General features: G+C 41.9%; 1 protein-coding gene across 1 annotated transcript; it reads right to left on the bottom strand.

Moving 5' to 3' along the window:
* Nucleotides 1-275: 275 nt before the first annotated feature.
* On the bottom strand, nucleotides 276-5,535 carry hspb2 (heat shock protein, alpha-crystallin-related, b2). Its single transcript, XM_036968194.1, has 3 exons — nucleotides 5,349-5,535; nucleotides 3,955-4,145; nucleotides 276-2,511 (listed from the first exon to the last, which is right to left on the bottom strand). Exons 1-3 carry the CDS (start codon nucleotides 5,443-5,445, stop codon nucleotides 2,296-2,298), a joined length of 504 nt encoding a protein of 167 aa, XP_036824089.1. The 5' UTR covers nucleotides 5,446-5,535; the 3' UTR covers nucleotides 276-2,295.
* Between the last annotated feature and the right edge of the window lie 7,294 nt (nucleotides 5,536-12,829).

Below are 12,829 nucleotides of genomic sequence, written 5' to 3'. Positions count from 1 at the left end.
TGACAGAGGACACTAGGGGGTATTGGGGTTGATCCTAGAGGGTGTTGGGGTTGATCCTAGAGGGTGTTGGGGTTGATCATAGGGGGAATTGGGGTTGATCCATGACAGAAGACACTGGGGGGTATTGGGGTTGATCCTAGAGGGTGTTGGGGTTGATCCATGACAGAGGACACTAGGGGGTATTGGGGTTGATCCTAGAGGGTGTTGGGGTTGATCCATGACAGAGGACACTAGGGCGTATTGGGTATGATCCTAGAGGGTATTGGGGTTGATCCATGACAGAGGACACTAGGGGGTATTGGGGTTGATCCATGACAGAGGACACTAGAGGGTATTGGGGTTGATCCATGACAGAGGACACTAGGGGGTATTGGGGTTGATCCTAGAGGGTGTTGGGGTTGATCCTAGGGGCAATTGGGGTTGATCCTAGAGGGTATTGGGGTTGATCCATGACAGAGGACACTAGAGGGTATTGGGGTTGATCCTAGAGGGTGTTGGGTTGATCCTAGAGGGTATTGGGGTTGATCCTAGAGGGTGTTGGGGTTGATCCTAGAGGGTGTTGGGGTTGATCCTAGAGGGTGTTGGGGTTGATCCTAGAGGGTGTTGGGGTTGATCCTAGAGGGTGTTGGGGTTGATCCTAGGGGGAATTGGGGTTGATCCATGACAGAGGACACTAGAGGGTATTGGGGTTGATCCTAGAGGGTGTTGGGTTGATCCTAGAGGGTATTGGGGTTGATCCTAGAGGGTGTTGGGTTGATCCTAGAGGGTGTTGGGGTTGATCCTAGAGGGTGTTGGGGTTGATCCTAGAGGGTGTTGGGGTTGATCCTAGAGGGTGTTGGGGTTGATCCTAAGGAGAATTGAGGTTAATCCTAAGGGGAATTGGGGTTGATCCTAGAGGGTGTTGGGTTGATCCTAGAGGGTGTTGGGGTTGATCCTAGAGGGTGTTGGGGTTGATCCTAGGGGGAATTGGGGTTGATCCATGACAGAAGACACTGGGGGGTATTGGGGTTGATCCTAGAGGGTGTTGGGGTTGATCCATGACAGAGGACACTAGGGGGTATTGGGGTTGATCCATGACAGAGGACACTAGGGGGTATTGGGGTTGATCCATGACAGAGGACACTAGGGCGTATTGGGGTTGATCCATGACAGAGGACACTAGAGGGTATTGGGGTTGATCCATGACAGAGGACACTAGGGGGTATTGGGGTTGATCCTAGAGGGTGTTGGGGTTGATCCTAGGGGCAATTGGGGTTGATCCTAGAGGGTATTGGGGTTGATCCATGACAGAGGACACTAGAGGGTATTGGGGTTGATCCTAGAGGGTGTTGGGTTGATCCTAGAGGGTATTGGGGTTGATCCTAGAGGGTGTTGGGGTTGATCCTAGAGGGTGTTGGGGTTGATCCTAGAGGGTGTTGGGGTTGATCCTAGAGGGTGTTGGGGTTGATCCTAGAGGGTGTTGGGGTTGATCCTAGGGGGAATTGGGGTTGATCCATGACAGAGGACACTGGGGGGTATTGGGGTTGATCCTAGAGGGTGTTGGGGTTGATCCATGACAGAGGACACTAGGAGGTATTGGGGTTGATCCTAGAGGGTGTTGGGGTTGATCCATGACAGAGGACACTAGGGGATATTGGGGTTGATCCATGACAGAGGACACTAGGGCGTATTGGGTTTGATCCTAGAGGGTATTGGGGTTGATCCATGACAGAGGACACTAGGGGGTATTGGGGTTGATCCATGACAGAGGACACTAGGGGGTATTGGGGTTGATCCATGACAGAGGACACTAGGGCGTATTGGGGTTGATCCATGACAGAGGACACTAGAGGGTATTGGGGTTGATCCATGACAGAGGACACTAGGGGGTATTGGGGTTGATCCTAGAGGGTGTTGGGGTTGATCCTAGGGGCAATTGGGGTTGATCCTAGAGGGTATTGGGGTTGATCCATGACAGAGGACACTAGAGGGTATTGGGGTTGATCCTAGAGGGTGTTGGGTTGATCCTAGAGGGTATTGGGGTTGATCCTAGAGGGTGTTGGGTTGATCCTAGAGGGTGTTGGGGTTGATCCTAGAGGGTGTTGGGGTTGATCCTAGAGGGTGTTGGGGTTGATCCTAAGGAGAATTGAGGTTGATCCTAAGGGGAATTGGGGTTGATCCTAGAGGGTGTTGGGTTGATCCTAGAGGGTGTTGGGGTTGATCCTAGAGGGTGTTGGGGTTGATCCTAGGGGGAATTGGGGTTGATCCATGACAGAGGACACTAGGTCGTATTTTGGTTGTGTCTGTGTGTCGTCACTAGGTTGTCTTGTCGGTGTGTGTGTGTATGATATGCGTGTGTGAAGAGGGCGGGTCGGGGGTTGTCCGGGGAGCGGAGACAGAGAGGATGCCGTCGTGTGATAGGTCGACGAAGAGCAGTAGAGGGTCGACACCCACAGGAAGTATGTAGGTCCTCGTAAACGACCGACTGATGAACCCGTGGACATCTTGTCTCTGGGAGTGGTTACCACTGACCTGACACACACACACGCACAAACACACACCACAACGAACCAAGGAAGAGGGAGAGAGAGAGACACGTCTTTAACTCCAGAAGGTTTGATTAGGGGTTTGAGGTCAGGGGTAACAGGTCATGTTAATCAGGGGAATAGAGCATGATAGAGGTATTTTTAGCGTGGGCATCGCCATTGAGGACCATTTTGAAGTGTCGCTCGGATGCAACCCCTTCACGGGGTGGGGGCAATAAGTTGACCAGAGTGGCCAACACTGGGACAACTCCTCAATAAGTTGACTAGAGTGGCCAACAATGGGACAACCACTCAATAAGTTGACTAGAGTGGCCAACAATGGGACAACTCCTCAATATGTTGACCAGAGTGGCCAACACTGGGACAACCACTCAATAAGTTGACTAGAGTGGCCAACACTGGGACAACCACTCAATAAGTTGACCAGAGTGGCCAACACCGGGACAACTCCTCAATAAGTTGACCAGAGTGGCCAACACTGGGACAACCACTCAATAAGTTGACTAGAGTGGCCAACACTGGGACAACCACTCAATAAGTTGACCAGAGTGGCCAACACTGGGACAACCACTCAATAAGTTGACTAGAGTGGCCAATACTGGGACAACCACTAATACGTTGACTAGAGTGGCCAACACTGGGACAACCACTCAATAAGTTGACCAGAGTGGCCAACACTGGGACAACCACTCAATAAGTTGACTAGAGTGGCCAACACTGGGACAACCACTCAATAAGTTGACCAGAGTGGCCAACACTGGGACAACCACTCAATAAGTTGACTAGAGTGGCCAACACTGGGACAACTCCTCAATAAGTTGACTAGAGTGGCCAATACTGGGACAATCACTAATAAGTTGAGTAGAGTGACCAACACTGGGACAACCACTAATAAGTTGAGTAGAGTGGCCAACACTGGGACAACCACTCAATAAGTTGTCTAGAGTGGCCAACACTGGGACAACTCCTCAATAAGTTGACCAGAGTGGCCAACACTGGGACAACCACTCAATAAGTTGACTAGAGTGGCCAACACTGGGACAACCACTCAATAAGTTGACCAGAGTGGCCAACACTGGGACAACCACTCAATAAGTTGACTAGAGTGGCCAACACTGGGACAACCACTAATAAGTTGACTAGAGTGGCCAACACTGGGACAACCACTCAATAAGTTGACTAGAGTGGCCAACACTGGGACAACCACTCAATAAGTTGACCAGAGTGGCCAACACTGGGACAACCACTAATAAGTTGACCAAAGTGGCATTCAAAGCCACCTAGTCTTAGAGCATTTCATATTATTCTGTAAGTAAATCAGAGACACTCCATTACGTGTGATACTTTATATTGTGTTTCATATGGTATGTATTAATTTGTTGATGTCCATCAACCATTTCGTTAGAGGTCAGGGGTTAGAAGTCTTTACCTCCAGTAGGTTGTCGACAGTGCGAACAGTGACTTCATCAGGAGTGAACTGACACACGTCCAATCGAACGGTCCACTTCCCTGGCTCCGCCTCTATATCAGAGAAGCCCCGCCCTAGCTGCTTGGTGATTCTTGGACGGACATAGTAACCATGGTACAGGGTGGGGGTGAGGAGGTCCTGGGGGGTAAGAGCTGGGGGAGGAGTCAGATATCAGAATCATACAGCTGGGGGAGGAGTCAGATAATAGAATCATATAGCTGGGGGAGGAGTCAGAGAAAAAAAATCATATAGATGTGGGAGGAGTCAAATAATATAATCATATAGCTGGGGGAGGAGTCAAATAATAGAATCATATAGCTGGGGGAGGAGTCAGATAATAGAATCGTATAGATGTGGGAGGAGTCAGATAATAGAATCATATAGCAGGGGGAGGAGTGAGATAATAGAATCATATAGATGGGGAAGGAGTCAGATAATAGAGTCATATAGATGTGGGAGGAGTCAGATAATCGACTGATATAGCAGGGGGAGGAGTGAGATAATATATCATATAGATGGGGGAGGAGTCAAGTAATAGAATCATATAGCTGCGGGAGGAGTCAAATAATAGAATCATATAGCTGGGTCAGGAGTTAGATAATAGAATCATATAGATGGGGAGGAGTCAAGGTTTACAGTAGTTTGATAGTTCTCTCAGGGCTGGGGGGGAAGAGATTTACAGTAGTTCGATTGTTCTCTCAGGGCTGGGGGGGGAAGAGATTTACAGTAGTTTGATAGTTCTCTCAGGGCTGGAGGGAAAGAGGTTTACATTAGTTTGATAGTTCTCTCAGGGCTGGGGGGGGGGGGTAAGAGATTTACAGTAGTTACTATAAAACCCAGTGCAGCTGTTCTAGGATGGTGTGTGGGTCAGAAAACATACCTCAGGCTACAAGGCTTAGGAGAAACTCACCCCTGTTATTTTTCTGCCTCTCCTCTAATCAGACATGTTTTTCCATACCCAGTCTCTATGCAGGCTTTACAGCCCTGTGTGTGTGTTCCAGGCTGCCATAGGTTATTATGGAACCCTGTTCAGCTGGACGTTCTATTTATACACACAGTCCTTCTGAGGAGCGGGGTTCCCTAGTTCAGGGGAAAACAATATTGGACATTCATCTCTGTTTGTTTTGGATTTATAGTGACTAGTGACACACACACACACACACACCACTCATTACTAGTACTGAGATATAGCATGTTAGCTACAGACAGTGATCCAGTGATAGTTTTATAGCGTAGCTTTCGCTAGATCACAAACTAAATACACCTCTGATTTAAAAACACACAGAGAGACAAAGACAGACAGAGAGCGACAGAGAGACAGACAGAAAGCGACAGAGAGAGGGAGAGGTTCCTACCCTCTCCAAAGTTCTGGTCGTAGATCCTTCTGGGAGAGTTCAGTTCACACTGAGTACTCATGGGATATGCATGAGGCACTGTCCGCTCCGCCATCATGACTCAATGACTGACAGAAGGAGAAAGAGAGAGTGAGGCAGATGGAGGGAGGGAGTGAGGGAGTGAGTAAGGGGATAGAGAGTGAGGGTATGAACGAGGACAGGGAGAGGAGAGGGAACAGGGGGAGTTTATCCAAAAGAATGTTTGGCTCCACGGAGATTGATAAAAAGGCTACAAATAGAGTACACACACACATTCTACTCCATTTAGCTCATACACAGACTGATGGCAGACTAATAACAGACTAATAACAGACTAACAACAGACTAATAACAGACTAATAACAGACTAACAACAGACTAATAATAGACTAATAACAGACTAATAATAGACTAACAACAGACTAATAACTAATAACAGACTAATAACAGACTAACAACAGACTAACAACAGACTAATAACAGACTAACAACAGACTAATAACAGACTAATAACAGACTAATAACAGACTAATAATAGACTAACAACAGACTAATAACTAATAACAGACTAATAACAGACTAATAACTAATAACAGACTAATAACAGACTAATAACAGACTAATAGCAGACTAACAACAGACTAATAGCAGACTAATAACAGACTAACAACAGACTAATAGCAGACTAATAACAGACTAATAACAGACTAATAGCAGACTAACAACAGACTAACAGCAGACTAATAACAGAATAATAACAGGCTGACAACAGACTAATAACAGACTAATAACAGACTAACAACAGACTAACAACAGACTAATAACAGACTAATAACAGACTAACAACAGACTGACAACAGACTAACAACAGACTAATAACATACTAATAACAGACTAACAACAGACTGACAACAGACTAATAACAGACTAATAACAGACTAATAACAGACTGACAACAGACTAATAACAGACTAATAACATACTAATAGCAGACTAATAACATACTAATAACAGACTAACAACACACTAATAACAGACTAATAACAGACTAACAACATTAAATTAATGTTTCCAGAGCTGTAGGAGCTGTGTCTACTATGCTTGTTTCAGGACCAGGCAATTGTTTTGCTTGCCGAGGATTATACAGTAGGATTGAAGTGGCTTCCTTAGACACTATATAAAAGATCCATCATATCTGGCCCTGATCCCTCTCTGAATCGTGGCATTGTACGCTTCAGCAGGATTCTCTCTCTTCACAACTGGCTATGTGATTATTGCAGCTCAATGGGTGTAACTTTTGTTGACAATTTCAACACCTTTTGGAAACAAAACACGTTGTATAAGGACGATGGGAACCACCCAAATCATTTGGGTTCCTGGATCCTTTCACAGAATTATAAGGCTGCATTGAGGCAATGACTTATCAATGACTCAAGCCCAGCTCAGTTAATCCCTACCATTGTGATGCAGAGATGTCATAATGCTTCAGCAAATGCACATTAAACCAGGGGAGTTAGTAGACACAATGTAGTCTGAGGACCAAGGTGCTGAATACCTCTGCTGATCCTACAGCTATTGTAAGCAGTAATCATGAGCCTATGAACCAGATTTACACTGTTAGAACGGAGGCGGTGTGCCCTAGTAGGAAGTCCACTGTGTGCAGCTCACCCTGCACTAACAGAAATAACATGAGCATGTGTAACAGCTGTCGTTGGTGGAAGAAGGTGAGGACCAAGGTGCAGCGTGGTACGTGTTTGGCATTTTATTAAATATAACTGAACACTAGATAACCAAGTAACAAAAGGCACAACCGAAACAGCTCCGTCAGGTGCAACACACACTAAATAGAAAATAACTACCCACAACCCATAGTGGGAAAACAGGCTGCCTAAGTATGGTTCTCAATCAGAGACAACGATAGACAGCTGTCCCTGATTGATACCCGGCCAAAAACAAAGAAATACAAAAACATAGAAAAAAGAACATAGAACGCCCACCCTAGTCACACCCTGGCCTAACCAAAATAGAGAATAAAAGCCTCTCTTTGGCCAGGGCGGGACAGCATGTCTACTTCTGCTAAGCTTCCCAATAAAGCAATTAAAACAATCAAACGTCCCAGAAAAGTGCTAAAAATAGTCAATGAACAAGGTTCCTGAAATCAGTAACATGCTAGTAACAGATTACATTCATATTCTGACTATCTCTGAAACTCACTTAGATAACACCTTTGATGGTACAGTCGTAGCAATACATGGTTATAACATCTACAGAAAAGACAGAAATGCCAAAGGTGGAGGTGTTGCTGTTTATATTCAGAACCACATTCCTGTAAAGATTAGAGACGATCTCATGTTAAATACTGTTGAAGTCATATGGCTACAGATTCATCTGCCTCACCTAAAGCACATTCTCATGGGAAGCTGCTATAGACCAAGTGCTAACAGTCACTATCTGGATAACATGTGTGAAATGCTTGATAATGTATGTGATATCAACAGAGAGGTATATTTTCTGGGTGATTTAAATATTGACTGGCTTTTATCAAGCTGCCCACTCAAGAAAAAGCTTCAAACTGTAACCAGTGCCTCCAACCTGTTCTGTAGTGATTCATATGTTGTTGATGTAAAGAATATTTGCTGGTCTGTGGTGTGTAATGAGGAGCAACCAGATGCTGCTGGTCTGTGGTGTGTAATGAGGAGCAACCAGATGTTGCACTTGACACATTTATGAAATTGCTAATCCCAGTTACTAATAAGCACACACCCATTTTACAAATGACTGTAAAAAACTGTTTTTCCCCTTGAATTGATGAGGAGTTGAAAAATTGTATGGTTGAGAGGGAGATGTATGGCAAATAAGTCTGGCAGCCCAACTGATTGGCAAACGTACTACAAATTAAGAAATCATGTGACTAAACTGAATACAAAGAAGAAGAAACTACACTATGAAACAAATATAAATTATATAAAGAATGATAGTAAAAAGCTCTGCAGCACCTTAAATGAAATTTTGGGCAGAAAGGTAAACTCAGCTCCATGATGTTTTTATTTGTATTTATTTAACCTTCATTTAACTAGGCAAGTCAGTTAAAACCTCTTTGGGCTAGGGGGTGGTATTTTCATGTCCGGATGAAAACGTGTCCAAAGTAAACAGCCTGCTACTCAGGCCCAGAAGCTAGGATATGCATATTATTAGTAGATTTGGATAGAAAACACTCTGAAGTTTCTACAACTGTTTGAATAATGTCTGTGAGTATAACAGAACTGATTTGACAGGTGAAACCCCGAGCACAATCGATCCAGGGAAAAAAAGTTTTGAGGTCAATCTGTTTTCTATTCGATTTCTATGGTGGTGAGTAATAGTGGTATATAGATGTTAGATGGTGGTGTGTATTAGTGGTATATAGATGGTGGTGTGTATTAGTGGTATATAGATGGTGGAGTGTAATAGGGGTATATAGATGGTGGTGTGTAATAGGGGTATATAGATGGTGGTGTGTAATAGTGGTATATAGATGGTGGTGTGTAATAGGGGTATATAGATGGTGGTGTGTAATAGTGGTATATAGATGTTAGATGGTGGTGTGTAATAGGGGTATATAGATGGTGGTATGTAATAGTGGTATATAGATGGTGGTGTGTAATAGTGGTATATAGATGGTGGTGTGTAATAGTGGTATATAGATGGTGGTGTGTAATAGTGGTATATAGATGGTGGTGTGTATTAGTGGTATATAGATGGTGGTGTGTAATAGGGGTATATAGATGGTGGTGTGTAATAGGGGTATATAGATGGTGGTGTGTAATAGTGGTATATAGATGGTGGTGTGTAATAGGGGTATATAGATGGTGGTGTGTAATAGTGGTATATAGATGTTAGATGGTGGTGTGTAATAGGGGTATATAGATGGTGGTATGTAATAGTGGTATATAGATGGTGGTGTGTAATAGTGGTATATAGATGGTGGTGTGTAATAGTGGTATATAGATGGTGGTGTGTAATAGGGGTATATAGATGGTGGTGTGTAATAGTGGTATATAGATGTTAGATGGTGGTGTGTAATAGGGGTATATAGATGGTGGTGTGTAATAGTGGTATATAGATGGTGGTGTGTAATAGTGGTATATAGATGGTGGTGTGTAATAGTGGTATATAGATGGTGGTGTGTAATAGTGGTATATAGATGGTGGTGTGTAATAGTGGTATATAGATGGGGGTATATAGATGGTGGTGTGTAATAGTGGTATATAGATGGGGGTATATAGATGGTGGTGTGTAATAGTGGTATATAGATAGTAGTATGTAATAGTGGTATATAGATGGGGGTATATAGATGGTGGTGTGTAATAGTGGTATATAGATAGTAGTATGTAATAGTGGTATATAGATGGGGGTATATAGATGGTGGTGTGTAATAGTGGTATATAGATGGGGGTGTGTAATAGTGGTATATAGATAGTAGTATGTAATAGTGGTATATAGATGGGGGTATATAGATGGTGGTGTGTAATAGTGGTATATAGTTGGTGGTGTGTAATAGGGGTATATAGATGTTAGTTGGTGATGTGTAATAGTGGTATATAGATGGGGTGTGTAATAGTGGTATATAGATAGTAGTATGTAATAGTGGTATATAGATGGGGGTATATAGATGGTGGTGTGTAATAGTGGTAAATAGTTGGTGGTGTGTAATAGGGGTATATAGTTGGTGGTGTGTAATAGAGGTATATAGATGTTAGTTGGTGATGTGTAATAGTGGTATATAGATGGGGTGTGTAATAGTGGTATATAGATAGTAGTATGTAATAGTGGTATATAGATAGTAGTATGTAATAGTGGTATATAGATAGTAGTATGTAATAGTGGTAAATAGATAGTAGTATGTAATAGTGGTATATAGATAGTAGTATGTAATAGTGGTATATAGATAGTAGTATGTAATAGTGGTATATAGATAGTAGTATGTAATAGTGGTATATAGATAGTAGTATGTAATAGTGGTATATAGATAGTAGTATGTAATAGTGGTATATAGATAGTAGTATGTAATAGTGGTATATAGATGGGGGTATATAGATGGTGGTGTGTAATAGTGGTAAATAGTTGGTGGTGTGTAATAGGGGTATATAGATGTTAGTTGGTGATGTGTAATAGTGGTATATAGATGGTGGTATGTATTAGTGGTATATAGATGGTGGTGTGTAATAGTGGTATATAGATGGTGGTGTTTAATAGTGGTATATAGATGGGGGTATGTAATAGTGGTATATAGATGGTGGTATGTAATAGTGGTATATAGATGGTGGTATGTAATAGTGGTATATAGATGGTGGTATATAGATAGTGGAGTGTAATAGTGGTATATAGATGGTGATGTGTAATAGTGGTATATAGATGGTGGTGTGTAATAGTGGTATATAGATGGGGGTATGTAATACTGGTATATAGATGGTGGTATGTAATAGTGGTATATAGATGGTGGTATGTAATAGTGGTATATAGATGGTGGTGTGTAATAGTGGTATATAGATGGTGGTATGTAATAGTGGTATATAGATGGTGGTATGTAATAGTGGTATATAGATGGTGGTGTTTAATAGTGGTATATAGATGTTAGATGGTGGTGTGTAATAGTGGTATATAGATGGTGGTGTGTAATAGTGGTATATAGATGTTAGATGGTGGTGTGTATTAGTGGTATATAGATGGTGGTGTGTAATAGTGGTATATAGATGGTGGTGTGTAATAGTGGTATATAGATGGTCGTATGTAATAGTGGTATATAGATGTTAGTTGGTGGTGTGTAATAGAGGTATATAGATGGTGGTGTGTAATAGGGGTATATAGATGGTGGTGTGTAATAGTGGTATATAGATGTTAGATGGTGGTGTGTAATAGAGGTATATAGATGGTGGTGTGTAATAGTGGGATATGGATGGTGGTATGTAATAGTGGTATATAGATGTTAGTTGGTGGTATGTAATAGTGGTATATAGATGGTGGTGTGTAATAGGGGTATATAGATGGTGGTGTGTAATAGTGGTATATAGATGTTAGATGGTGGTGTGTAATAGTGGTATATAGATGGTGGTGTGTAATAGTGGTATATAGATGTTAGTTGGTGGTATGTAATAGGGGTATATAGATGTTAGATGGTGGTGTGTAATAGAGGTATATAGATGGTGGTGTGTAATAGTGGTATATAGATGTTAGATGGTGGTGTGTAATAGAGGTATATAGATGGTGGTGTGTAATAGGGGTATATAGATGGTGGTGTGTAATAGTGGTATATAGATGTTAGATGGTGGTGTGTAATAGAGGTATATAGATGGTGGTGTGTAATAGTGGGATATGGATGGTGGTATGCAATAGTGGTATATAGATGTTAGTTGGTGGTATGTAATAGTGGTATATAGATGGTGGTGTGTAATAGGGGTATATAGATGGTGGTGTGTAATAGGGGTATATAGATGGTGGTGTGTAATAGTGGTATATAGATGGTGGTATGTAATAGTGGTATATAGATGTTAGATGTAATAGTGGTATGTAGATGGTGGTATGTAATAGTGGTATATAGATGTTAGATGTAATAGTGGTATATAGATGGTGTGTAATAGTGGTATATAGATGGTGGTATGTAATAGTGGTATATAGATGTTAGATGTAATAGTGGTATATAGATGGTGGTATGTAATAGTGGTATATAGATGTTAGATGTAATAGTGGTATATAGATGGTGGTATGTAATAGTGGTATATAGATGTTAGATGTAATAGTGGTATATAGATGGTGTGTAATAGTGGTATATAGATGTTAGATGTAATAGTGGTATATAGATGTTAGATGTAATAGTGGTATATAGATGGTGGTATGTAATAGTGGTATATAGATGTTAGATGTAATAGTGGTATATAGATGGTGTGTAATAGTGGTATATAGATGGTGTGTAATAGTGGTATATAGATGTTAGATGTAATAGTGGTATATAGATGGTGTGTAATAGTGGTATATAGATGGTGGTATGTAATAGTGGTATATAGATGGTGGTATGTAATAGTGGTATATAGATGTTAGATGTAATAGTGGTATATAGATGTTAGTTGGTGGTATTTAATAGTGGTATATAGATGGTGGTGTGTAATAGTGGTATATAGATGTTAGTTGGTAGTGTGTAATAGTGGTATATAGATGAAGATGTAATCTTGGCTATTTTTTGTCCTTTCCCCTTTCTTTTTATTTTTGTATCACAAAATGCAACCTGGCCGATCACACACTCCTGCACAGCAGCTGTAAGCATGCACAAATAAATGTCCTAACGCCTTGATACCAAAGAAGGAGAAGAAGGATTTGACGCCATGATACCAAAGAAAGAGAGGAAGGATTAGGTAAGGGGTATGGTTACGGTAAGGAGTTAATTTTAGGGTTAGGTTATGGACGTCCCAAGGAACCTTCTATACCATTAG

Source organism: Oncorhynchus mykiss, chromosome Y (genome assembly GCF_013265735.2).
Source record: "Oncorhynchus mykiss isolate Arlee chromosome Y, USDA_OmykA_1.1, whole genome shotgun sequence".
Taxonomy (NCBI): Eukaryota; Metazoa; Chordata; class Actinopteri; order Salmoniformes; family Salmonidae; genus Oncorhynchus; species Oncorhynchus mykiss.
Note: the sequence above shows the minus strand (reverse complement) of the source record. Positions and strands in the feature narration are given on the sequence as shown.